The sequence below is a fragment of the Parasteatoda tepidariorum genome, chromosome 5 (genome assembly GCF_982258835.1).
Source record: "Parasteatoda tepidariorum strain Cologne lab strain chromosome 5, Ptep-v5.0, whole genome shotgun sequence".
NCBI lineage: Eukaryota > Metazoa > Arthropoda > Arachnida > Araneae > Theridiidae > Parasteatoda > Parasteatoda tepidariorum.
In genome coordinates this window covers 53,605,665-53,633,089 of record NC_141759.1, presented here as the reverse complement: position 1 = coordinate 53,633,089, position 27,425 = coordinate 53,605,665, and the positions used below count along the sequence as shown (strand labels likewise).

Genomic DNA, 27,425 nt, shown 5'->3' with positions numbered 1-27,425 from the left:
TTTCATGGAGAATTTAGACCTGTTGATTAAAGCATTATAAATAAAAATTGCTTAATCTTCATTTAAATGCTATAAATATAAATTTTTACAGCATTAATATACCTGCTTACTTGCCTGGTTAATTAAGACCAATCAATGAATACATTGAAATTTATTTTTAAAAAATTGCCATGCAAAGCATTGTTTAAGTATTAAGCTATTTCTCTTATCCAATTAAAATGCCTTTGCACGGGAAACTGAAATTGGTTAAATAACAATATTAAAAGACACAAAATGATTTAATTTCAATGTCAGAAAGTCTTGTCTCCAAGAAAAAAAAGTTATAAACATTGTAAAGGAAAATCAATATTAATGGGAAGAAAATAAATTGACAACATAGAAAAATTACTATTTAAATTAATTCTATTTTAATACTTGTTGGTCTTACAAGTTATCAAACATGAACTGGCACAAAAAACACTGTTGAACATCAATGTGAAATTCATAACACCTAATTTTCTTTTAAGTCAATTAACACACAGAAAAAAGTTTTTCACCAAAAACTGACCATCACATTTATTTTGAAATACATCATAATTTATGATACTTAGGTTTTTAATAATAAATTTTAACAATAAATCAGTCTCAAATAATAAAAAAATTGACCTAATACAATATTATACAGAAAAGAACTTTTAAAAGAACAAATACCGTTTTTTAATAAAATAGGGATGTGATCAGTAAACATTATAGAAATGCCTTAAGTTCATAAAGAGGTGATTTTTATTTATTTATAACAAAAACATATTTTGAACTTTAATTATAATGAGCCGTTTTAATTTCCTCAACGGAAAATAAAGTCCTTATTACATTAATACATCTCAAAAACACACCAAAAAATAAGTGGCGGCATAACCAAATCATTTTTAAGACAAAATTTTGACTTAATTTAGTAGAAAAATACAAAAAGAAAAATAGAGCACTGTCTGATAACAAAAACTATTTAAAAGTTATGTCGACAAAATCATGACCACAAGAGAATTTTTATTTATGAATATGAATGCATACAGATATGAGTTTGACACATTAATAATAAGGACTTTAGCACCAATGTCATTTAGGAACACTCGTATACATCTATGATATTTACATGGGGTATGAAAATAGAACTCTAGATAGAGGCACTCTTTTAAAAGCTTGGAATATGAGACACGTCGTAGCTAATTTGTACAATTTTAGACAAATTATTTGAGCAAATTGTCACACATCTTTTTAAATTTCAAATAAAATCTTTTTATTTAAAAAATAATAATTATGGCAAAAAATCTATCAAAATATTCAAATACCTACATAAGAACCTTCGATGTTTTAATGCATGTAGTAAAAAAGACTACCCAACACTGAAATACATATTTCAAAACCTTTACTGCTTAGTTTTTAGTTGTGAACTATTTAAAAATAAAATAAAGGGTCTTTAAAATAAAGGAACTTCCCCTAAAAATAGCTTCAAGCACTATTTTCAAACTATTTTATTAGTAAATTCTAATATTTTCTACAGAAAACTGACTTAAAATCAGTAAAAAAAAATTTTTTTAGGTCCAATTTTAGGTTAATTTAATATAAAAAGTATATACACTATACTACAATAATAAATGGATGAGACACTTTCAATAATTGACATTTTTTTTAAATTTTTCAATAAAATACTTAAAAAGACTATTTTGTTACTTTAGAGGTATTTAGTCCATGCGATTTTTTATTCTTAGCAATATGATTTAGCACTTTCAAAGGTTTGAGGGACTGACTATAAATTAAGAAAGAAAACAAGTATTATTGTATATCCTATATTAGCAAATCAAGCAATAAACTTGTCACTTGTATCTATAACTTTGATCGTTACTTGCAGTAACTGCATAAAATTTTGTAAACCTAGCTTACATAGTTACGGAAATATAAGCATTTTTATAAATATTTTTATTTCGTTTTATGATTTTTTTTAAATATTTCATGTTTAAATAAAATTTAATAAATATTTCAGGAGGAATTTAAAATTTACAAAATTATTCTTTTAAAACCTGGAAAAAAATCATTAAAAACTGCATAAGATATTTAAAGTAGGTCTTTTATATAGCGCATGAGTGAAAAAATTTAGATTTGTTTTTTCATAATTTTGTAGCGAATTGTACTTGACAACTAATGAAAAAAAAAAATGAAAAAATTCCTGATTCGAATATCTTACAAATTTAACAAGTTTCAAGCAACTAAGCAGTTTTTGTACTTTTTAAAAGAAAGCTAAAAACGATAAGGGTTTTTTTTGAAGTTATATTTTGTTCTATTAAACAAGAGTGATTCAAAATAACACTGACAATGTAAGGGGATCTTCCACCGTGAAAGTATATTTAAGGTATTATGTTTTGAAATTTTGTTCTATGAAACAAAAAAAAATTTGAGGGAAACCCCTTATCAATTAGAACCTTTTTTTTTAAGTACAAAGGTTTCTTAGAAAACTACTTAAAACTTTTCAAATTATTAAGATATTTAAATCAGACTTTTTCATAAGTCGCCAAATACGATTCACTTCACAATTGATGGTCCCTCAAACCTCTGAAATCTTTTCTTTAATAATATTGCTAAGTATGAAAAATCGCATGAACTAAACACCCCTAAAAACACAAATTAATCATATAAGTATATCTTGAGAGATTTTAGAAAATGTCAAAAAGTGTCTCTTCCATTATTGTAGGGTAGCTAGAAGTTACTTTAAAATATATGCTTCAAATTTAAAATTTTTTGTTTGATGTTCATAAAATTTAACAGGCTTAGGATGGAAATTGTAGGACCAAACATGAAATTCACAAGACTAAAATAAAATACTATGAGATATAAGATGTTGAAAGAAGGTTAAACTGGAAGGTAAAAAAATAGTTTTTAGCTTGTCTTTTTTTTTTTTTTTTAAATCACAGAAGGAAACACCTTTTAACTTTACCATGATTGTAATGGGTTCAACAGAATGGCAATATTTATTATTCCCAGACTTTTTTATTAATTATTTAACCTAACAATAAAATATTTCATCAAAATTATTTTTTAAACATAAACAGAGAAGAATATAGGATGGTTCAATGCAGACTGGAATGTTTACATACAAGTCTTTTAAACTACATGCATTTTACAGATAATTTTAAATAAAATTGGCAAAAATTTGAGAAAACAAACATATGTATCTGACCATTAAATGTATCTGAATAAAAGTTCAATAGTTAAGACTGATAATGGAAAACTAAATTTAACAGGAAATTTTGAACTTTAAAGAAAAACAAATTAGAACTGCAAAACATGCTCCATGGGCATGTCCTCAGACTCACTATCACTTACAATTAAATCATCACAAATATTATCACAGGTAATTTGAGAGTCTGGTAACTGAAAGTTCATATTGGAATCATCACCATAACTCTCCACTTCCATAAAGCCATTAATATGCTGTAAGCTCTGAGTTTTAGATGACACTGTCGGACTAGTAAAATCACTATTTGAATTAGGATTATAAGTCTCAGGCAAAGACGCTGAAGGCAAGTGTACTTCTTGAAACCTGTCAGCATCATTTTGACTCTCAGGATCACTTTCTGACAAGTCCAAATCTTCCAGAAAAGAATTAGATGCAATATGATTGTTATTATCACCACAATCTTTATTATCAACTTGATCATCATCACTATTTTCTGAAAGATCTAAATCATTAGCATTTGAATGTTGCGAGTCACATTGAATACTTTCACTTTTATCTGAATTGTTCGATTCTTTTTCGTAGACAGCATCTGGGATAGTATCCAATGATTCAACATCTATAAATGAATCGGTGTCAACAGAGCCATTGTACTTTGATGGAGGTGCCCCATAATCAGCATTAAGTTTGGGTCTACCAACTTTTCTAGTTCTCTTTGGTACTAAAATATTGTTCACAACAGGATTGACTCCATTAGAGTTTTTCAACCCAGCCTCTAGTTTTTCTAGCTGTTCACTGTACAATGATAATGATTCATGGCATCTTTCTACAATTTCACGTGCTTTTTTTGTATAAGAATGATCAACCCCATTAAAACGCTCGCTATTTGAATACATTAGTTCAACATCATCTATAAATGCTTGTCTCGTACTATACTTATGAGCTTTACAGTAATTTATAATTGCACTCAAATCTATAGGTTGTTCTATTAGATCATAATAACCTTTAGCCACTCGTTTTTCAACAGGTTTATGAAAAGGCCATGACTCGGGGACAGTTTTTAAGTAATCAGTAACTATAGATTCTAATATAAAAGAGAAAGCTACTTGATCATTATCTAAAAGAGGATTAATAGCTTTTTCTAGTTCCATCAGCCTCTCTTCTTTTTCGGAGAATATTTTAAAACAATGCTCTAGCAAAGTGTGGGCAGTTATAGTCAGAAAGCTATGGGGTCCATTGTATTTTGAACTGTTATCTATGATCTGCTGTAAATCTTTAATGAAATCTTCTCTACTTTTGTACTTGTGTTGACGTATCTGCTCTTTCATAGAGTGCAAATCCATTGGTCTTTCAATTAGCGTAAAATAGTCAGGAGCAAGTTTAATGCTAACAGGTATCCAAAATGGTTGAGTATGGGGTAATGCTTTAAGCTCATTGATGAGATTCTCAAATATGACACTAATGGACACCAAGGGATCTGTTCTTTTACGATTAATCATCTTAGGTGTACTTAGATAGTCAGAATTTGTTAATTCGCTAGTTCTTTTCTTTTTAGCAGCCGCTAATGTATCTTTAGGAATTTTAATAACCAATGATTTTTTTCGAACTTCATCAGCATGTTGAACAAGTTGCTTGGACAAAATTATTTTTGTTTCATCACATTGAATGAGATTTTGATCATTTAAAGCATTTTTTTCAGCAGCTTCCTCTTGTTCCTCTGTCATGGCAACTTGTACAGGTGGAAGTGATGGAGTATTTTGATACATTTTGCAAGCTCTATTAGTTCGCATATGACCACTTAGTCCACAAGCTCCACATGTCACTTTTGAAGAAGGAGTTTCAACCTTTGCTCTCTTTCTAACAGGCTCAAACGTACGCTCTTTTAATTCATTCCGTTTAATTCTTCTCAACTGATCTTGTATTCGCCTCTTTTCTTTCCTTATTGCCTCTTTTTGTTCTTCGTCCATCGAATAACTTTTTACAAACTCTGCATTTTTAGTTTCTCTAATTTTTGTATACAGTTCCACAACAGCAGGTCTCCTTACAATCTCAATGCGTTCATAATCTGTTCCATCACTGTTTTTATATGTTCTGTAGATCTTCAAAATTTTTCCTTCAATACTTGGTGGTTTATCTTCTTTTGCTTTGAGGCTATCTTTAATTGGCAGCTCTGATGCAAGCATCTTTTGCAAATCTTTCCTTTGTGCTTCTTCACTTTCATGTGAAAGTTCATCAGCTGTTTTCTTATCTGAAAGAATACTTTCAATATGCTTTCCCATCTCTTCAATATCTGAGTCTTCTTCTGAACTAGTATCCTCATCAGTAGACAAAACTTCATTTGAAGACAGAACACTATTTTGCAAATCAAATAAACGTTGGCACTCTTCTTTATACCTCTTGGCATGTTCTGCTTGACTATGGAAATTACCTCGAGCAAATTTAGGTACAGCTCCTCCCTCTGCTAATTTAGCCTGTTCTGTAGATAAAGTACGGACAACATGTACTATCTCCCATCGGGTCATATTTTTAATCTCCTTATCAGGGACATTGAAACTTTTTAAGAGTTTCTTAGCAGCACTAAGTGAAAGTCTCCTCAAATCAGCATCTGTTCCTCTAACAAGACGCTTAGCTGGATTTTGGTTATCGTCCTTTGGAACTTGAGGTTTATTTGGAATCCTCACATAAGAAAAGCCCAAACCAATGCCCGTAGGATCAGTAGGACCATTTAACTCCAACATACATTTGCCTTCAGCAGCAGCTATGAAAGCTTGCGTAGTGTTCCAAGGAGCTGCCTTGACTTCATCCTCGAGCTTTGTTTGAAAAAACTCATTATCTTCCTCTGCAGCCACTAATTTGTCACCATAACCAGCATCTTTTAGTCTTTGTTCTGCAGAAAGCATGCTATAGTATGCACAGCACTGCTCAGGTGATATTGTTTGTCGGATTTCCTCCTCAGAGGGTAGTCTGAACTGTTCATTGAGAATCCAAAATTTAGTACCCCCACCAGTTCTTTGGAATGTTGCACACTGATTTAGACGTTTTCTAATACTGAATTCTCTTATTGAAGGAAAAGCCTTTTTTACAGCTTCAATTCTAATTTTTCGAGGAGCTTCCGGACTTTGCCAAAACAAACGATAGATAAAAACATTTAAAAAGTCTTTAAGAAAACTTTTAGTTTTTTCAGATTTTGGAGCAGGTACCTCTACAAGAGGGAGTTGCTGACCAACAGTATATAGAGTCTTTACTTCACGAATAAAATATTGATATCTAGTTCGTATGATTAAAAAATCTGTGCTTTGCATACTGTGTTCATAAATTGGAGCTCGGTATAAATGATTTTCATAAGCTTGAAGACTCTCACCAGGTTGAAGGGTGCCTAGAAAAGGAGAATTGTGATAGGCTGTTTCCCCATACTCATACTGTTTTAAAGGCGTCTCTTTTCCAGGTCTTCTACGATAATGGTTTCTAATCTTAGAAGCCATTCCAACTTGATTCATTAAAGGTGGAAATTCTTCACAAAATTCAAACAGAACTAAATCTCCATCTTGGGCACTTAGATCTGCTGGAGTACGCATAAAGAACATTTCCCCACCACCAGATTCTTCAAGTTCCTTTTCTCTTTCACGTCTTTTTCGCTGAATATGTTTTTGAAGAGAATGAACTCCATGAAAATCACCAAAATATGCAAATGGCCCATGAGAATAAATTTTAAGAGTAGGTCTGTGAAAACGTTGCAATGCAGTAAGTCCTAAATGAGTTGGGAAATATGGAGGCCTCAATTCAACAGCAGGAATGGAATGCTGTAAAAAGCTACCACTATAGCTAAGTTTCAAAGCAGTCTCTTGAGTCATCTTTGGGTTGTAATACTCATCATTAGAAATGTTAAAGAAATCTGGTTTGTTCATAGCTGAACTTTCCTCTTCTTCTTCCTCAATCTTTTTAGGCTGAGGACGTGGTTTTTTATTTTTACAATCTTTAGTTGTTTCCAAAGGTTCAACAATTGGCGGTTTATCCTCTGGAATATCTATGATGATATTATCGTCATCAACCTCTAACACTTTGGGATAAGATATTCTAGCCATGTTATCAGGATCCCAAATCACATCATCTTCCCATCGATCGTAAATAAGTAAAGGGTTTTCTGCAGGAAACATAGATTGGAATTCTGTTTTCTTAACTTTATTACTCAGAAACATTTTATTGCCCTCATAAGATGTTTTCATAAAATTATCTTGTCGGTTGATAGTACCTTTGGTATACTCTTGGAAACCAGATACAGTGCGATCGGCGAGGAATGGTATCCATCCAGCTGGTTTGTCAACATTCATTATCTTTTGCATAACTTCTTCTTTAGCATCCTCTCCATCCCATATCACATCATTTTCCCAGCTCATTTGATTTACCATTAAATATGCATCACAAGAAGAATCATTTTCAATTGAATAATCCTCATTTTTTTCTTTTAGTTTAAAGCCATAGTCATATGTTTCTGCTGTTTCAGGTACTTCAACCATGTCATACCATAGTTTTGCAGCACCAAACCTCCATGCATTGTTTAAAGGTTTACTGTTAACATTGCTTTCTGGATTATCGATAGGCTTTGAATATGATTTATCAGACAAAAATTTAATTTCTTCATCAGATTCTATTTCTAATTCTTTCTGTAATTTGATCTCAACCTTAGGATTCACACTTTTCGTATCCTTCTTACGTCTAACACCTCGCCAAAGATTTGGCAAGTTATGTTTGGCGATTTTAAATATCTTCAAATGTCTTAAACTTTTATCAGGATGATAATCAGGAAAAAGACTATTTACATCAGAATCTTGGTACTTAGCAGGAAGAACTGCTGCAAGAGGTTTGTCCCCCTTGCCGAATACTACCTCATCAGTTTGTGTTAGAGGAGGGAGAGGCAAACTTGAGTTCGTATGAAAGTTTACATGATCAATAACAGTTTTGTGTGTAGAATCTTCAAGTTCTCCTTCATCAGACAATACATCATCAAAGTCATAAAAATCTACAGCACTCGGAGACTTAGGCTCAAAGCCATCATAGCTTTCATATTCATCTTCCATTCCTCAAGTTCATGTCAGCAGTTACATAATTTTTTTTAGTTAGATGTTGTGTCTTCTATCTAAAAAAAAAAAAAGGAAAAGTTCAATTTAAAAAAAAAATTTAAAATCTATTTACACTAAAGATGAGACTCAGGCTCGTTTACTAAAAAAATATTTCGGGCTTGAGTAAACATGGAATCATGATAAAATTTTCATAAGCTTTTTTTTACTACTTTTAAACAAATTTTTGGTTTAGTTATTCATATAAAAAGTTTAAAATTCATAAGGTATAAAAAATTATAGTGATTAGAGACTTCTGTTAGGTGTTTTTGCTTAGTGAGGCTAACACTAATTGTCAAAGGACTTATTTTGCTTAAGATTTATTTTTCTTCTTTAATTTTAGTTTCAAACATCTTGAAGTTTTAGTCAGTACTACATCAAGTGCTGGAAGTCTCTTTCTGAAGGGTACATGGGAGCGAAGTGCACATAAAGTTGGTGTGTCAAACTTACAGCATTTTAAGGGCAGAACGAGACATTCTATCACACATGGAAGTAAAAAGTAATATTCAATGTATTATGAATGTTTGAATAGCAAACAGCATTTGAGAGTTTACAAGCATTGGTGAGCAAGTGGTCAAGCTCCCAAATATATCTTAATTTTTGTCTAAAAATACATTCTAACAGAAATCCACTCATTCATATACCAATGTAAGTTATGACGCTAAAAATGATATTCCTACATAAGCATAGCAAAATAAAAAATTTACTTCAACTGTTAAGAGGGTCCTCAGTTGGAAATCCTACAGCCAATAAAAACTTGTATGTTATTGTTTGCCGTTATTCTTCTGACTTTTCTTTCACATTCCAGTTTGTTTTTCCACTTTTTGTTTCAGAGGTAAAGATTTTAATAATTAATAACCTTGTTTAGACATAAAAAGCAAAGTAGCGAGACTGCAAAATTTGGCATTTACTTGACGTATATCTGGGGTTTAGATGGAATTTAGCTCTAAGTAACACTGTGTTTCTCAAGCTCGTATTAAAATGTACCTTTATAGAGAGCTTTATAAAAGCGAGCCCAAACTCATCTCTTATTTACACATACAACTCAAATCAATGAGAAATCACTCCGATAACATAAAATAGCCATCTTAGTAACATGTTTCAGAAGCAAAACATCAAAAAATATTTACATCACAATCAAAATGTAACTAGTTTAAAAACTATCTTTATTTCTTAAAAATAGCTTTCTTGTCAAAAATCCTAAAACTGTTACAAATGCTTTCTCATACTGATTTTTTACTTCATATTGAAGTCCAATAATACAATAGAAGATCTATAAAGTGCAATTCACTATAAACCACACTTGCTTTGTGGTCATAAATAATGAAAATTGTAGTTAAGAAAATTCTATATAAGCAAGAACTATAAACTTTTTACATTATTTGTTTAATTATTAGCTAAGTTAAAATTTCAAAAGCTAAACTAACCAAAGTTAATTTGTTGCTAGTTCTAATGTTGCAGAAAGCTTTTTTTTTCCTTCTCTTTTCTGTAAATAATAAATCTTTTCTGAAACTAAAAATTATATTAAAACATTTTAAGATTGACCTGTTCCTGACAAATATTGCCATATTTCGTAGGTAAGTTTTTAAGATACGTGAAATGATCTATGTAACACAAAATTTCATAAAATGCAAAGTTCCACGGTTTTCAAGGTTTGTGTTAAAATATTTTCTACTGTACTAAACAATCCTCTATTTTCCTTGAAAGTACTTGGCAATAAAGATACAATACTGACTAAAAATAAATACTTATTTCAAATAATTAAAAATCAAGTACAGTGAAACCTCCGTTAAGCGGACATTCATGGGACCGAAAAAATTGTCCATTTATGAGAGTTGTCCGTTTACGGGAAGGGTATCCTAATAACGAAATTTAACACCGTAAATTGTTTTTAGAATATTCTCAAAGATGTAGAAATAATTAAATAATATCTACAAGGATACTGTAAATATCTACAAGAATATTTATTTAAACAATAAGAAAGATAAAAAAGAATATATAAAGAAGTTTGATATAAATACATAATTCTGGATGCAGCTACAGATAAATAAATATAATTTTCCTATCCGCAAAGATACTCAAGTTAGACATATGATACCAAATAGGAGCGTACTGTCCTCAGTCCATTTCAATTATTAGTTACGGGAGTGTCTGCTTTGCGGAGAATGTACGTAATGGTTTATTTATAGAAGATTCCAGGGGAATTAAAAATATGTCCGCATTGAGAGGCGTCTGTTTTGCAGGAGTGTCCATAACAGGAGGTTTCACTGTAGTAACTTAATAACAGGATCGGCTAAAATTAATTCAATAATGTGTCAGAAACAAAACAATCGACAAACAAAAACATTCAAAAACTGTGTAGACTTGTTAACAATGAAAGACTTATCACAACGAAAAACTAAAGCTAATATTCTACAAAACACAAATCTGCTCTTGGTTACAACATCAAAATCAGAGAAAGACGTGAGAAATATGGTCACTCAAACAGTGACAAAAAGAAAAAAATAGATGATATTTTAAAGCACTGTCCATTAATTTCTAATATATTGAAAATAGAACCTCATTTCTCTTATTTTTCTAGAACTTTTGCACAGCAAGAAATATTTTTCAAAATCTAGTAAACCTGTTGTCTTATGCGCGACAAAGGCATAAGGAGATGCACAGCAAGAAATATCAATTATTCAAACTTGGTCTCATAACAACTAATGGTTCGTAACAACTCGGTTCAAACAACTAATGGTTCTAATTACCTCAGGTAAGAAGGATCCAGGGTACGCAAGGAAAAAGATGTGTATTCTCGTGTAAGTTTAAACAAAGCTTCGCATATAGTTAAAAATTAGCTATTAACAATATATTGAGTAAAATTGGCAAGTTATATTGTTTAAAATTGTGTAGTGTTAATTAGAAATTAATATATTCTTATGATAGTTTGAAATATTTAATTTCATTATACAAAGATTGTGCAGTCTTAAATTGGTAAAATGTAAAAAAGACCTTTTGATGTGGATTAATACATTTAAGCCCTGTGGCAGAACGTTTTCGGGATTTCTGCGACTAACTACCCTAGCACAAATATTTTGATTTAAGGTATTTTTAATTATAACAATTACTAATTTAAAGTAACGTGAATGTTGTGATTACAGAAGAAAGTATAGAATAAAAATTTATAAAGAAATTTTATTGCAAAAGCAATATTTTTTTAATTCTAATATTATAGGCGATATTATAGACTTTTGTAGGCAGAAAAATGCACTAATTATTTCCTTTTTCGAATTTTGTAATTCATTACTCAAATTAAAATCCGTAACTAAATTAAACGATCATAAATTAAAATTCGTACATAAATTAAAAATCGTAAAATCCATGCAGTAACTCTCAAAATAAACATCACGAATCATGCGAATTGGACTTAAAAAAGATAGATACTCAAATAAGTGTATGTAAAACATAGTGCTCTATAAAGGAAAAAAAATAAATTAAAGAACATCGTTTTTAGAGTGAACTATCTTTTGAACTTTCGTGATTTCTGAATTTTTAATTTTATATAATTAATTTGAAATTCTAGCTGAAGATTCATTACAGATTTTTTTTTAAATCACAAATGAGAATAGAAAAATCAAGATTATTTCTCTCCTCTCTGATGCGCAAGAAAGACATCTTTGGGAAAAAAAGCACTTTTCAAAAAATTATGCAGAAAGGAAAACCAAAATTTTCCCCTTCCGGAAAGAAAAATCTTTCTGCAAAAACTCTAACGTTCTGAAACAGTGTCGCCATGTCGACACAATTCTGCCACAGGGCATTTAATTAACTTAAATAAAAAATTTATATGTTTTTACAATAGTTTGAAATTTTTTATTTCATCATTCATAAAGACCTTGGCCACAGCAAAAAAAAAAAAAATATTCTTTGGATATTGAAAATCAGAGAAAATAGTTTCACAACTAACTGTAAATATGCAACAGACAAAGATTTAAATAATGTCAATAATCAGTTTAAAAAAATTTTTAAAAAAAAGAGAGAAGAGAGAGATACTGAAAGGAAACTTTCTCACTCCTAGTTTGTTTTTTTTTAACTACCCCACAATGCAATTAATTACTGATTTATTGTTTAATGGTGTTCCTCATGGTTCAAAATTAAATTTTCTAACTTTACTTAATTTTATAAATCAGATAATGCACGAAATGACTAGCACCTGAACGCAAAAAATCTATTCCTTATAAATGAACAGTTTCATCATTTAAATATTTGCTGACTTAAATTGCACAGAATGAGCAGTGATAGTTATTTGTTAAGGTGATGAGCTGACATTATAAAGCTCAAAAAGTTTGATGAGAGCCAGCTTGCCCGGGAACTAAAGACTATTGGTTGGCACATTGCCACCACCATACAGAAGTATCAATGCATTCTTTGATGTCAATCAATTTAGAATTCAGACAAAAAAAATTCTTTTTTTTTTTAAATTATTAATTTAATTACACAAATAATGAGTGAAAAATTTTAATTTTGAGAATACAAATAATCTATCAATTATTGATAATTAAAACTGAATTGAATATTCAAATTATCAATATATGTTTTGAAAAAAAAAAATTAGAAATAACTCACCAAATTATTCATCTTTCAGAATTTCACACTTAACTCTGAATCTAGTTGGCTTCTTTATTTTCCTATTATTGTACTCACACAAAGAAAATTTGTATGAAGATAGAAAACAAAATGACCCTTTTTCAAAATCTATTTCTAGTTGAGAAATGCATAAATGTATTAACTATTAACCCACTGGTGGTTTAGCAAATGGGCAATATTGGGAGAATGTTTCTGCGCTATACATTATTTCTTTATCAAATTACTGGGAACGACAGGTATTGCTATGTAGAGAAAATTGCAGGTTGAAATAAGACTTCTTACGTGCAGAACCGTCAGTGGGTTAAGATTAATAAGAAGAAATAATTTAATAGTTATGAAATCATACGTCTCTTTTATGTTTACATCCCAATGCTAAGCAATGTTAAAGAAATTTATTAACAATTCATGTTACATAATTAACTAGCTGAATACCCGTTCTTTGTAAAGGGTGAAAAAAATAAGCACCAATGATCATGGTGCTCATTCAGTTAACATGGCATAACGAATAAAAAAATAATTAAGTAATACAGAACGTATAATGAAGAATTCATTAGATTAGAACTGTAAACTAGCACACATTGCTGATGTTATTTTTAAACTATGGCTTTCGCTTAGTCAATGAGAAAACTAATGTCTGTGCAAAAAAATATAATTTTTAAAAAAAATCAAAAGTCAGGCTTCATAATTTGTTTACAATTATTCTCATTTACCATATTGTTGAGTGTCGTATTTTTAGAGAGCTTACTCTATATGGTCTACAGACACGCACACAAATTCTTTCTTTTATTATATGTACAGATCATGTGAATCATTTATAAATCACATGATCATGAATTTATCCAATAGAAAAATCAATGAAAGTGACAAAATTCGAAATTGATATTTATTCGGCATTCTGGTGCAATAAGAATGCCAAATATTGATAATATGTTTTATCAGTTTTTTAAAATTCTATTCAAGAGTTCGTATCATTAGCAATATGAAGAAAATAGCTGGGGTTTATTTTTTAATCTGCATATCTTATATTCTAAAGAGCAGATCTTCAAGCACCAAATGCCAAGCTTAATAAACATTTAAAGTACTATACCAACATATATTTGAAGTATACCAACTAGCTATTTCAAATTATTACACCACTAATTCTGTGTAAAAATGAACCTTGCATGAATAAAGTATGCCTATTTTTTTCCTATCAAGTTTGGAATTTACGTTAACAGCTTAAGGGTGGTAGGCATAATCTGAGAAATATCGTCCCAATAGTTTAGCCAGGAAAGTAATCCAAATTTTGAGCCCTTAATTGTTAATCTCACTTTTTGCAGCATGATTTATCGTATCCGAAGAGCTATTCAATTGAATAAAAAAATCCTTTACAAACAATAAAAATCTTGCTTAACCAAAATTAACTTTATACAAAATGTATTTTCAAGTAGGTAAAAAATGTTCAAAAATTTTTTGAACTTTCAGGTATATGAATTAAATTGTGCTTAAACAAGCATGCCAAATTTTTCCAAGGTGGAAGAAATAGGCTTCTTTCAACGCTGGGAGAAAAATGGAAACTAGTTTCATAGAAAAATGTCGAACAATAAAACAATTTTTAAATAGTTTATAATTTCAATCTAGTTTACAAAGATCGTATTAAATTTCTACCTATTTTAATAATTTTTTAATAAATAAAAACTAAAAAGCAAGAATTCGAAAGTAAAACTTATTTGAACTCTTCATAAGGAGTATAATAAAACATAATTCTATAAATATCTGTACTGTAATTAATACAACTAAATAAAAATTCCCTTAAACATTAATGCATATTACAAATTAATTAAATTACACAACAAAAAATAGCATACTACTAATAAAAATCACATACTATTAAGTATGAACACACAAACCAACTTTTAGATATAATACACAGATTGTTTAATAAATTTATTACGTTCATTATAATATAATTATGATGTTAATTATTTAGTGTTATTTGTAGTGTTAGTTTTAAATTTACATAATAGTAATTATAATTAAATTTTAAAAAAAATAGATGTAAAAACTTATAATGATGTGATAGAAGAAATTTCCCTATCAGTAATTGTTTTATAAATGTATATTTTACAGCTCTCCATACTAAACTATTATTTCTACAGGGCATTACTGAGACCCCCTAAGGTGATCAAAAATTCAAATCTGTAGACTACAGAATGTAAATACAGACTTAAAATATTATCGGCACAAATTACTCAGCAATGCCAACTTTCAAACCATCAAGATTGTTTCTTATCACTTGTAGCCAACCCCTGGCAACATCTATACATTTTTTTTTCCGGATTATTTAAAATCCTTTTGGCCCCTTGGTGATTGAAGATAATATGACAAAACACAATACCGAATATTCGTTATTGACAGATTATCTTCCAGATTTGATGATCATCCATAAAAGTCCAAGTTATGTTTGAGCAACTACTCTATTTGATACATGCGCAAAAGATATATACTTAAATATTTTTTTTAAATTTTAATTTAAGATATTTTTCCTCCAAGATATTTTTCATTTTCTATAAAAACGACCTGTTCTTAAAATGATCCCATATAAGGGGGGGATTTAAAAATTGTGATCTACAAGAGAATAACCACTAAGTCTCGGCCACATGCAGGCAGTGAACTGCGAGAAACTGAAATAAATCATAGAAGACCAACATGAAAGGTATAACTTGAGCCACCTACAGCCAAACCTTTAACTTTTTTCTTTTTAAATTGCAAGCTAAATGGTAAATTTTTTTGGTGCCCTGATGATTCCAGTTGCAGCGACAGATCACAATAGAGAGTTAGAAATCAACAATAAGAACTATGTACATAACCAAAACCACTTAAATAGTTAAAAAGAATGACTATCCAGGATTTAAAAAATTCTAAAAATCAAGAATTACTTTTTATAATTAAATCTTCTACTCTCATAATATGGTGAATAATGAAAAATATTTACATTTACAAAGTGAAGGCAAAACAATAAACATTTTCAACTATAAACAATTGTTAATATTTTCACTAGATGTCTTCAACTCTATACCAGAATTAAAAAAAAGGCAAAATTTATATTATTTGGCAAACCCCTGAGGAATTTCTTTATTAATAAATAAGCTTTCTAAATCTAATGATAAATGAACAAATTCTACTATCACATGCAATTGATGAAACTTCAATTTACAGAAACTAACGTTAATAAAAACATCAACTTTAATTATTGTTCATGAATAATAAACACAATAATTTTAATAAAAATATAAAATATTGTTTTGCAATAATACCTTTAATTAAAACTTGAAATTTAACTTCAGTCCCTGGATGTCTAGGTGCAGCACGTTTTTCTGTTTCCAAAACTTTTTCAGCTTTTTCAACAACATTATAATTTTTAACAGAAGTTTTAAGTCTAGATAACGAATAGTTCCACAATTTCAGCATTTCAAAGTGTTTAACAAAGTTTTAAGTAATAACAAATGAAATTCGCGGCAAACCACGTTCCAAAACACGACAATGTTTTTGTGTTCTTCTGCTACTTTTCAAATATCATTGCACAATGAAGCAAGAGCACGATGCAGCGAAACTAAATGGGAAAAAAGCGCCCTCTATAGAAAAATAAAATGCTTTTATCCGAGATTTTAGCAAAAAGAACAATTGAATTGTTCTACTTTTGATCTAAATGAATTAAGACATATAGATACTATCTTATTTAAATGATATCTTAATGTGGAATAGCTCTTTTATTTCAAAAACTAAATTAGAAAATTTCCTCTATTGTCAAGCCTCACAAATGGCATGAATAATTTCCTTTCAAATATGGCAACATCGTTGAATTTGCATGTAAACAATCATTAGGTAACTAATTATTTTAATTTTTTATATTAATAAATTGTTTTATTTTGCATTTAACAAGCAATATATTTTATAAAAATATCGTATTCATTCATCCAATATTGTTTGATACGCGGATAAATACGTCTTTTGGTAATCGATTTCGTATCTCTTAATAATCAATATTTGCCTTTTTTTCTTTATTCTCTTTAAATTTTCATTTAAATATTTCATTTAAGATGATAAAATACATTTATTTAGTAGAATATACTTATTTTTAAAACTATTTATTTAGTGAATATACTGGTTTTTATTGTGACAGATCATATTCTGTCAGAGTTTGACTTTACTAAATCGTTGTTTATTATTTATTTAATTGCTATTTAGAATAAAAAGAATGATTTAAAACAGTAATAAATGTTCTCAGGGTGTATTTTCGTATCGCGATCTGTCTCACTGACTACAATCGTAAAGGTGCCAAATAGATTATAAACTTTTGAGAAAAAACGTGTAGATGTTTGCCGGGGGAGAGGGAGGTTTTTTGTATCGTGATCTGTGAATAATCGCCAAGTCTTGGCAACTTCCAGGCAGCGGGGCGCGAGAAAATAAAAACATCACAGTAAGGGACCAATTCAAAATGCATAACTCGTAGTCACCCCCAGGCAAACATCTATGTGTTAAATTTGGCAAGTTTAAAATATATTTGGCGACTGTAGTTGGCGCAATAGATCAGTATGCGGAAATCCCCCCCCACCCAAACATCAAAATGTTTGTTTTTTTTAAATTTCCTAGTTTAAAATCTATTTTGGCAATTGTAGTTAAGGCGACAGATAAGGATACCAAAATGTCTTCGTCTTAAGGTTAACATTGATAACAGGACTATAAACTTTGGATCAACGTTTTAGGTGTATTAGGGGAAAAAATTAAGATTTGATGTAACAGCATTTTTTGGAATGGTAGTTATGATTATTTATGCTGTTTTAGTTCATAAATTTTTAGTTTTATAACTTTCTGTAGCTAAACACGGATAATCTACTTGACTTCTAATGATGAATCGTCGGGGAGATTTCCATTTCGTGATCTGTGGCAGAGTAATTGCTAAGTCGTGACAACTTCCGGGTGGCCCTTGAGAAATTTTTTAAGAAAACCATCATAGTAAGGGACCAACTCAAAAAGTATAATGCGTAGCCACTCCCGAGCAAACATCTGCAAATTTTTTTTTTAAATTTGCAAGTTTGAAATCCATTTGTCGCCTTGACAATTGTAGTTGGGGCATCATTATACAGAAATATCCATAGTTAATAGTTTTACGTGATGCTTTATTAAGTAAACATGTTGTGAAGTAAGTCCTTGTACACTACTTGAATTGATAAATTTATTATTACCAAAACTGTTTTAGTAATATACTAATTAATATGGTTTAATATTTTTTTACTACATAAATTATTGACATAAAATTTTTTTACAATATACCTACAAAATCTTATATGTTTTCTTATTACCTTATATTTCAGTGAAGTATATCAAAACTTGTTTAAAGGTATTGATACTGCAACTAAATAAAGGCATGTGGTGTTTGATGACTTGGATCATGTGAAACGTAAATATTCAATACCAACTATTGTGAATTTTCTTATCCATAGTATGTTACTATTTTTAATAGATATATAATTTACTGAATAGCTTTTCCAAAGTTAAAAAAAATAAAATTTCAAAATAATTGTAGATTGATTTATAAATAACGACCTACTTTTACTAACTTTTAGCTCATAAATAAGCTGAATAGTTGTTTTCTCCTATATTAAACTAATGATGAACTTGACAAATTCCTTATTGTGATAAGGATAGTTTATTTCCTTAATTAAATCTATAGATAGTTAATATATAAGGCTGTAATTGTGAGTGTCATAACTTATGCTGTAAGGCACAAATATATTTCCTGTATTACTTTATTGCAAACTTACTTCTTTGATATTGTTGATCTTATTTTTGATATTTTGGAAAAACTATTAGATCTTATTTAATTTTTCTGTGTCATTGATTAGTTATATTTAGTAGTTCATTTATTTAAAAGTTATGATGTAAAATAATGATACGAAAATAATGAATATGAGTACTGGTTAAACTAATCTCTAAACATTTATATTCCCTAAATATTATAATATTTGATTATTTATCTAATATTTATTGTACCCATTCTAAAGAGGAAACTTGGAGTCTTATTTTTCCAAATTCTTTTTCTGCTTTTAATAAAAATATTCTATTGTAATTCAATGATGCTTGTTCTTTATATACTTATTTTAAATGAAGAAATTTTCTTACAAATTTGAAGACCTTGACAATAAAAAGTAATAATCCTCAATTTTGCATTTTACAGATAAGCATAGTTTCTTGTCACTGTTTTTGACTTATTAATGTCTTACCGTTTCTTGACAAAAATTTTCCCTATGTGAGCACAATGCATACCTGCCAACTTTTAATCCTTTCAAGGATGATTTTCACGAGTGATAGTTAAATGAAATTTGTATTACAATTTTAGACAGAAACATTTGCTGTATTTTGAACAAACTTATGCGGATTTACTATAATAGTATTGTATATTAATCTATATACAGTAAAACTTGAGTAAGTTTTACTGTATACCACCTGTGGTGCATTGTTTTAGTGGTCAACTTATGGAGGGGGTGGGTCATTGTTTACTTTTTCGTTTAATTTAATCAAGTTGCTATACATTTCATTTTTCTTTAAACTTGACTTAAAAATTTTATTCAGAAAATATGCAAATGAATATCTTAAGAAATGTGTTTGAGCCTGAATGAACTTCAATTTGATACATATACTTCTAATATTCAACTAATTTTTTTTTTTAAAATTATTTTGTTAGTTATGCATGTGAAGTGTTTAACAAATATAATTTCTTAAAATATCAGAACACGAAAACATGTAATTTGAAAACTTTAACAAAATAAAATTATTTGAACACTTAAATTTATTTACTACACTTAAAGATCAAAGACCATAAATAAAGGATCAAAGCACATTTCAGAGCCTTCATTTATTCAAATGCTCACTATTGCAACTGGAAGAGCAACATTTCAACTAACACACCTGTTTTCAATGAACGGATGAAAGAAATGGTCAAAACCTGACCCCTTACAGTTTCCCTCATGGTCAACTCACAAAAGGGTTTAGATTAGCTTTTTACACTATTTCACCAAACAAGTGAAATTTTAACATACATTGCCAAAATGACAAAATTTTCTGATTTTTTTTTCTGGTCAACTTATGAGGGTTTTAGAGTAGAATTTCGTAATACTCCTAGACAAAATTGACTTATTTCAGTGGTCAACATACAAGATAGACAGGTGGTCAAGTTACAAAGGTTTTGCTTCTTTATATTATGTAGGAAAAATTCCGTTCTTGATAATTGAGGTCAACTTATGGAGGTGCCCAACTTACAAGTGTGGTCAACTTAGCAGGTTACACTGTACTTAATGTTTTAAAAAATAGTGGTGGATCAAAAATATTATAAATCAAGTTTATAAATGCAAGGAATATATAGAAAGCATACATTTTACTACCACTTTAAATATAGAAATAAAATTTTACGCCTAATGTGTAAAAGTTGGCAGGTATGACAATGTTAGATATAATTATTTATAATAAGAAAATGAAATCTTTATAGGATGTGGATTATCACTTTTTACTCCTGAAGTTTTCATTTATGTATGTTGGTATTTGCTTTCTGCAATTTTTTTCTGAAAAGTGTCTTTTATTTATGTCTTTTCAAAGTACTTTGCTTAATATTTTTAGATCCATGGATTCTGTTAGTGATTTCCTCAAGGTCTGCCGAATTGATGAAGATTTACCCAGCATCACAGAACGTTACTTTACTGCAAAACTATTTCCAGATACAAATCAATGTGCTTTACTTCATTCAAACAGGCTTTGTCTTATAACAATAGCTCCGACTCATCCTATATTGACTGAATGCCTTAATATTCATTCTATAGAATTCAATTCAGTAGGGAATGTTAATCGATTATCTAATAAAGTGTCTGGAAAATTTAAGAGAGGTGCCCAAAAGTTGAAAGAAAAATCAGTGATATGCAAGTTAAAATGTGATAATGATTCTGAGTATATACTTTACAGTTGTGTTGCAGGAAAACTTGTTGAAATTAATGAAAAACTAATAGAAAATCCTAATCTTTTGAAAGAGAAACCTTGGTCAGATGGCTATGTTGGTATAATTATGCCATTTTTTGTACCTACTCGTCGTAAAGATGCTTATAAAAAACCTTTACCACAAACTAATTTGTCGCAATAAAGTTTTTAAAAAAGTTTGTTGTTATTCATTTATGCTTGTGCTTTGGAAACCATATATAGGCTTCGTAGTGGTTCAAAATAAAAATCAAGGCAGCATTTTACAAAAAAAAATCAAGAAATTTTTTTAAATAGTATGAATATACCAAGCTACTTAGAAAAGGAGTGGATGTCAAACTAATAAAAGTATAATTTGCTTTACTAGGACAAACATTTATGTATAATAAAAGCAAATTTTACTGCAAAAGAATAATAAAATAAACTCTCTTAATTTAATAAATTTTTTTAGAGACGCACGTTTTACCGAATACCAATACACGAAATACCAATAATTGAATACGAAATACCTAGACTTGAAAAAGTAATCAATTGTACTAAGAAGAAATTTAGAAATGCAAAATGTGCAACACTAAAAGAAGTATTAAATGAGAAGTAAATTAACTCGTTAACAATGTATAACAATAACCTTTTATCATATAACAATTCATTTTTTATCACTCTCTTGAGCCTTTTATATTTTTAAAATTTTTGATACAAATATTAAGATTTATATCAGTATCTCATACTCTTGTTTTTATTTATTTTGTGCGTGTAACATCAAGTCAAGTGCAAGCTCATTAAATAAGGATCTTGAGAAAGATAAATTTTTCTAGCTAGTCATAATTTAAAGCAAAAGAGTGAAAGAAAAATTTTAAATAAAATTGCAATAACTTTCAAATTGAAATATTGAAAAAACATAAATTATACAAAAACATACAAATCTGAATGGAAACCCACCTGGAATTATCAAGGATTTTTTTTATACTAGAGAAAACTTGGAAAGTCAGGGACATAAAAACTTGGAAAAATCTGGGAATTTGAAAGAAAAGCTAGAATTTTTCCCTAATTTAAATTATTTTACCATCCATTTATACACACTTTTTGATTGAAATTTATCGCCAAACAGTTGAAATATCATCAACTGAGCAATACTTTGCTTGAATTAAAATTTGTTCCATTATAACCCTGTTAAACTAGAATGCCACACAAAACTTTCCTATGTTTGCTAAATAAAGGGAAAACCTTTGACCTCTTCGGGGACTATGCAGTTTAGAAAAGACAAAGATTGTGGTGAAAGCTTGGTATATTCGCCTTTTTTTATAAAAGTATTTTTTCTTCTTGTCCTAGAGCTGAATCCATTTATCGTTCAAGTTTGTTCTGATGCTTTGAAAGTATTTTTTTTAACAAAATGTTTTAGTATTTTTAGCTTAATAAAATTAATTAAATTGTAAAGTACCAAACCTTGCTAATACAAACAAAGGCATAGTTAGGGCTTATGGCAGGAGAGACACTATCTCAGTTTTTGCACCACCTGAGATTTATATATGTCATACTTAAGGGAACTATTTGGGGCTGTTATAAGTTCTGTAAAACAGAATTCATAATTTAGATTTTACATTGCTAAGATTTTACAACTTTAAATCAATGTAACTAATAATAAAATTATTCATTTGATTTGGTTTAAAATTGAACATTATATGTTACTAAAGTATGTAGTTTTTATTACACTTAGATGTTTATTGTTTCACCAATTTGCAAAAAATAATTTAAAAAATATTGAACCTATATACGTAGCAAACTACAGCAATAGTACACATCCTATTCAATCTAGGTAAATGAAATAAAAATTGTTAGTAGTTATTGAGCCTGTAATTGGCAAATGAAAGTGGAGAAAAAGAGGGGGGGGGGATTTATTCTGGAATCAATTTTAAATTATTTTTCATAAACCAGGAATGTATACTCTTTCTTGTTCTCCGCTAGCTATGCCACTAAATTAAAGGTATATCGATTAATATCTTCTGCTTTGAAACATCAAAAATAGATTGCAAGAACTACACTAAACGATTATTTAATTTATGCAGGCAATAGATAAAGCTATTAAATTATTTTTGCTGCACAGAAAGATCTTTTTTTCCTCCAGAAAAAATTTTAATAAACTAATACAGTATAAAATTTCCTTTTAATGTACATAATTTTCAATAGATTTTTTTTATTGTATATAAAAATTGTGTAACTTTTCTTATTCCAGAATTTTTAAAATTATTAGATTTAAGGAAATATAACTTCAATATCATTTACATTGTTGTTAATATACATTGCACAGTTAAAATTAACGATTTTTCAACTAACTTTCACAAGATGAAAAATGTTATATAACACATTGATCCATCTACTTCAGGAAATAGTGGACAGTTTAAATTTAATGAAACTATTTAATTGAAAAATAGTGTTTGTAATATTAAGACTGAAATTAAAGTAATTTTCAGTCATTTTAATGGTTATCAATAACTAAAATTTATAATTACTTAAAATAAAAAAATATGTCCGACACTGAAGTAAAATATTCCAAATTAATTATTTATAATATTTTACATGTTAAGAACTACATAGAATTCTTTATTCAAATGTTAGCTTCAAAATTCAGTTAAATTTACATTTAAATTACTAACAAATTCATAGAGCTAAGGTAAATTGTAAATGAGTAATCATTTTTTGCATTTGTGCGATTTACTTCAACACTAACTATTTAACTTGAACTTATTATGATTTGTTTTTATAAAACAAATTGTTTTTTTGATAGGTTATATGATATACTAAATATTTCATATAAAAATTTTATGATTATAAACTTATGTTTTATGAGAATTTTTCTAAAAAATGTATGTTAATTTTTTATGCCCAAAACCATTGAATTGTCCAGTTGTAAAAACAAAAGCAATTAACTAATCTCAACTAAAAAACCATGTGGTTAAATTAGAATTCTTAAATATTTTAATTTCAAATAAGAAAAAAAAAAGATTAAAATTTAAAAAATTTTAATCTTTTTTTTTCTGTGAGTATGCAACAAGAAATTTGACTATTTCCTATGTCGACATTCATTTTTGAATATTGAATAACTCTTAAAATAATAATGCTAATTCAAAACAAACAACATTATTTAGACATTTGACTTAAGATATTGGTTTAAAGAAAGTATGATCAATGAATTTTATAAACACTGTCTGGATAAAATACAGGATAGAACGGCTCCATATTGAAATTTAAATAAATATAAAAATTTATTGATGCATAATCATATGGTAATACTTTCTTTTGCTTAATGAAAATATATTAAACAGTACTTATCCAAGGTTTATAGGGTCACTCTGTATTTGCCATTTGTGAATGCAAGTCTAAAGCAAAATTAATAAGTAAGCTTATACTTATTCTATATTCATTATTAGTTTCAACAATGAAACATCTAAATAAAAAGCATAAGTATCTTTAACCTTTTCAGGGACGGTGGAATAAAAACTATCCCACTTATTTTTTGCAATAACATAAATCACTAAAATTTTAATAATTTATATTTTTTAAACGGAAAAGGGTTGTAATCAGTAACTTTTGAACTTTAAAATAGTAAAGAAAGCCAATCTTTTAACTGTAGATATGAATATGATGTCAATTCTTTTTTTATGAAATTTTTTGATTAAAATTTACTACCCACAAATGTATAAACAAAAATTATCAATTATGTATTATCAATTCTAAAGAAAATACATTAATTCTGACAATTTAACAGTGTGTGAATTTAATTAGTGGGGTTTTTTCTTAAAAAGGGGGAGAAAAAAAAACATGCATGACCAACATTACTTAACCTTTTGACGCCTCGGGCATTTCATTTTTGAGTAGATTCACTGTTAAACACTTTGTTCAAAAGAAAAAGAAAATTGAAAAACAATCCTTTGATTTGTGAATTATTTGTAAAATGATTTTTTGTAACTTGTTTTTACTCAACTAAATTTAAATTGATCATTCAAAAGTCTTTTTTGTCAGAAATTATTGAAATTTCTAATTTTTAAAGAGCAAATATACTATCTATCAAGCCAACAAAACCTTTGTTTCAAAGAAGGGAAAGCGTTGGGTCTCATAAAAATTAAAATAATTAATCCTGTGTAACTTAACTTAAAATGCAATTTTAAGTTAAGTAAAACTATTATTTGTGCTTTAATGCACTACACTCTCTTTCAATTCATAATTTTAAGATAATATATGATTAATTACATTAAAAAAATCCATTTAACATTTTCAGTAGTGGCCCCATATATATTTAATTAAAAATATATGCAGGAAATCATTACAACACAAAAAAAAATATATTGTATATTTACTAACCTAAGAAGTAATTACCATTTTTGGGCTAACTTTTTTTTAACATAAGTTTAAAACAAAATCATTTGTATAATGAAAACATTAACATATTGATTTCTTAAACATAATGCAAAAAAAAAGGTTAAATTAAGCTAGATTTACATTAAATTGGGTTAGAAATACTGGATATTAACAAGAGGATAGTCACTTCCGAGTGCAGTAAAAAAGTTATTCGATTTAATTATATCTTCGGAAAAATTGCAATTTTATGTTTACCTAAAATCTTAATCAAAAAGATGGATTAGTCGCTTGATCTAAATTGCTAAAAAATAAATATTGCAAATGCAGTTTTTCTTCTAATGCCAGAAAGCAGCTGAATTTCAAAAAGTTTGCTTAGATACAGTAGCATCTAGCTGATGAATCATCTTAGTAGGGACCAGATTTTAATGACCAAATAAATTCCTATAAATACCCTTCAAAATTTTAGTCAGAGTTTCAATATAACAATCGTTTTTGCTGTGGATTAACCAGGCATAACATGACAAATATGTCTTTATATAAACTAGCACAGTTTTAAAAATTTCTTGTCTTTTTAGAGGAATATTTGCACGATTGCATTAAAAGATTATAATTCAGTTAAAATCTATACAAGTTGCAAAAATAAGCTAGTGCTTGTAAAAATTTCAAATGATTCCCAAAAATTAAATTTTTTTTAATTCTCAAAAAAGGATTTAAAAGGTAAAAATATATATATATAAAAAAAAAGGACTAAGCCTTCTTACTGCAAGCAACAGAGTGCAAAACAAAATGCAATAGTCATTATAATAGCCAACTGCCTTAGTCATTAGCATGAAGCCTTTCCTCAGCCTACCATTGAAGCCTCAGCTTCCTTAAACATGTTTCTATGCAAGTCTTATTCTTATTAATAGTCTCATACCATGATTTGACCATCAATTACCCTTTATCAGTGCACAAATGATATATATTTGTAGAGTATCCACTGAAAAAAAAAAACAACTATAGTAAGTATATGGAAAAAACTCCTCTCATCTAGAGCAGTGGCTGTAATTATGATTACATGGTTTAACTACATCAAGTTAATATTTAAGACAGGCTCTATCTCAGGTTGGTGCGATGACGGGAGTATGAGCAAAAATAAAATCCCTACTTTTGAAATATGCTATTAGTTTCCACAACCTTAGACTTTATGATGATGGGAGAACTTTCTATAGACTACGTATACTTTTAAGTTCTTCAACTAAAGAGCCGATTCTATTCAGAAAAACTGGACACCACCTCCTGAAAATAGGTTTTACCGAGAACAACAACCTGATAAAATGAGGTACAATGTAGGTCATCACCATATTTATCTATCAGAATATGCTACAGTAAATTTAACTAGTAGTTCCTCATTGGAAAAATGCCATTAAATGTTATCTTTCTTCAAATGGTGCAGTACCCAAATAATGATATACAATAATATGTAAATAAGTCTAATGTGATAAAATTAAATGTTAAAATAAACAATTCTAGCTTAATTAGTTTATATGTGATATTGGAATATGTTTATATGTTATGTGATAGTGGAATTAGTTTATATGTATTACAGAACACCCTATGCTAAAAAACTAAGCGATAAGCTTTTAAATTGTATTGATTACTTCACTTCAGTTATTATAAGCAATAACTACACAAAATTTCATAAACCTAGCTTGAATATTCACAAAAATATGAACATTTTTATAAAAATTCAATTTTTTTGAATTACGTTTCCTCACTATAATGGTAAAAATATTTAATGAAATTTTAAGTTTTTATAACAATTCTTAAATAATAATAGAAATATAATTTTAAGATTTGAAAGAAATTAATTTAAAAATTGTGCAAGATATAAATAGTTACACTAGTTCTTTCATACTGTGAGTAAACTAAAAACAGTTAAAAATTTTTATATTTTGTTGTGAATCGAATTTATTAACTTATGAAATAAGTCTGATTTGAATATTTTGAAAATTTAAAATACGGGGCAGATTTCTCAAAGTCTGCATTCGCAATTGTAAAATAATTTTTTTTTTTTAAATAACTGCCTAAACCAACTTTACACAATATAAGAAACAATTAAAAAGATTTAAAAAAGAAAATCCCGA

General features: G+C 28.5%; 2 protein-coding genes across 9 annotated transcripts; one reads left to right on the top strand and one right to left on the bottom strand.

Annotated features, from left to right (window-relative positions):
• Positions 1–2,912: 2,912 nt before the first annotated feature.
• Positions 2,913–16,533, bottom strand: LOC107438445 (transcription initiation factor TFIID subunit 1). Of its 2 annotated transcripts, none has more exons than XM_016050738.5 (2): positions 16,242–16,533; positions 2,913–8,339 (listed from the first exon to the last, which is right to left on the bottom strand). In XM_016050738.5, the coding sequence occupies exon 2, from the start codon at positions 8,278–8,280 to the stop codon at positions 3,301–3,303; it is 4,980 nt and encodes a 1,659-aa protein (XP_015906224.2). In that variant the 5' UTR covers positions 8,281–8,339; positions 16,242–16,533; the 3' UTR covers positions 2,913–3,300. The 2 variants fall into 2 exon arrangements, with proteins under 2 accessions (XP_015906224.2, XP_071041150.2); XM_071185049.2 differs by lacking the exon at positions 16,242–16,533 and adding an exon at positions 12,925–13,032.
• Positions 16,534–16,609: 76 nt separating this feature from the next.
• Positions 16,610–21,128, top strand: LOC107438446 (protein Abitram). 7 transcript variants are annotated; one of them, XM_016050744.4, is made up of 3 exons: positions 16,610–16,809; positions 18,300–18,385; positions 20,599–21,128. In XM_016050744.4, exon 3 carries the CDS (start codon positions 20,603–20,605, stop codon positions 21,110–21,112), a length of 510 nt encoding a protein of 169 aa, XP_015906230.1. In that variant the 5' UTR covers positions 16,610–16,809; positions 18,300–18,385; positions 20,599–20,602; the 3' UTR covers positions 21,113–21,128. The 7 variants fall into 7 exon arrangements, with proteins under 7 accessions (XP_015906230.1, XP_015906225.1, XP_015906226.1 ...); XM_016050739.3 differs by having other exon boundaries at positions 16,669–16,809; positions 18,300–18,427; XM_016050740.4 differs by having other exon boundaries at positions 16,779–16,938; positions 18,300–18,427.
• The last annotated feature ends 6,297 nt before the right edge of the window (positions 21,129–27,425 follow it).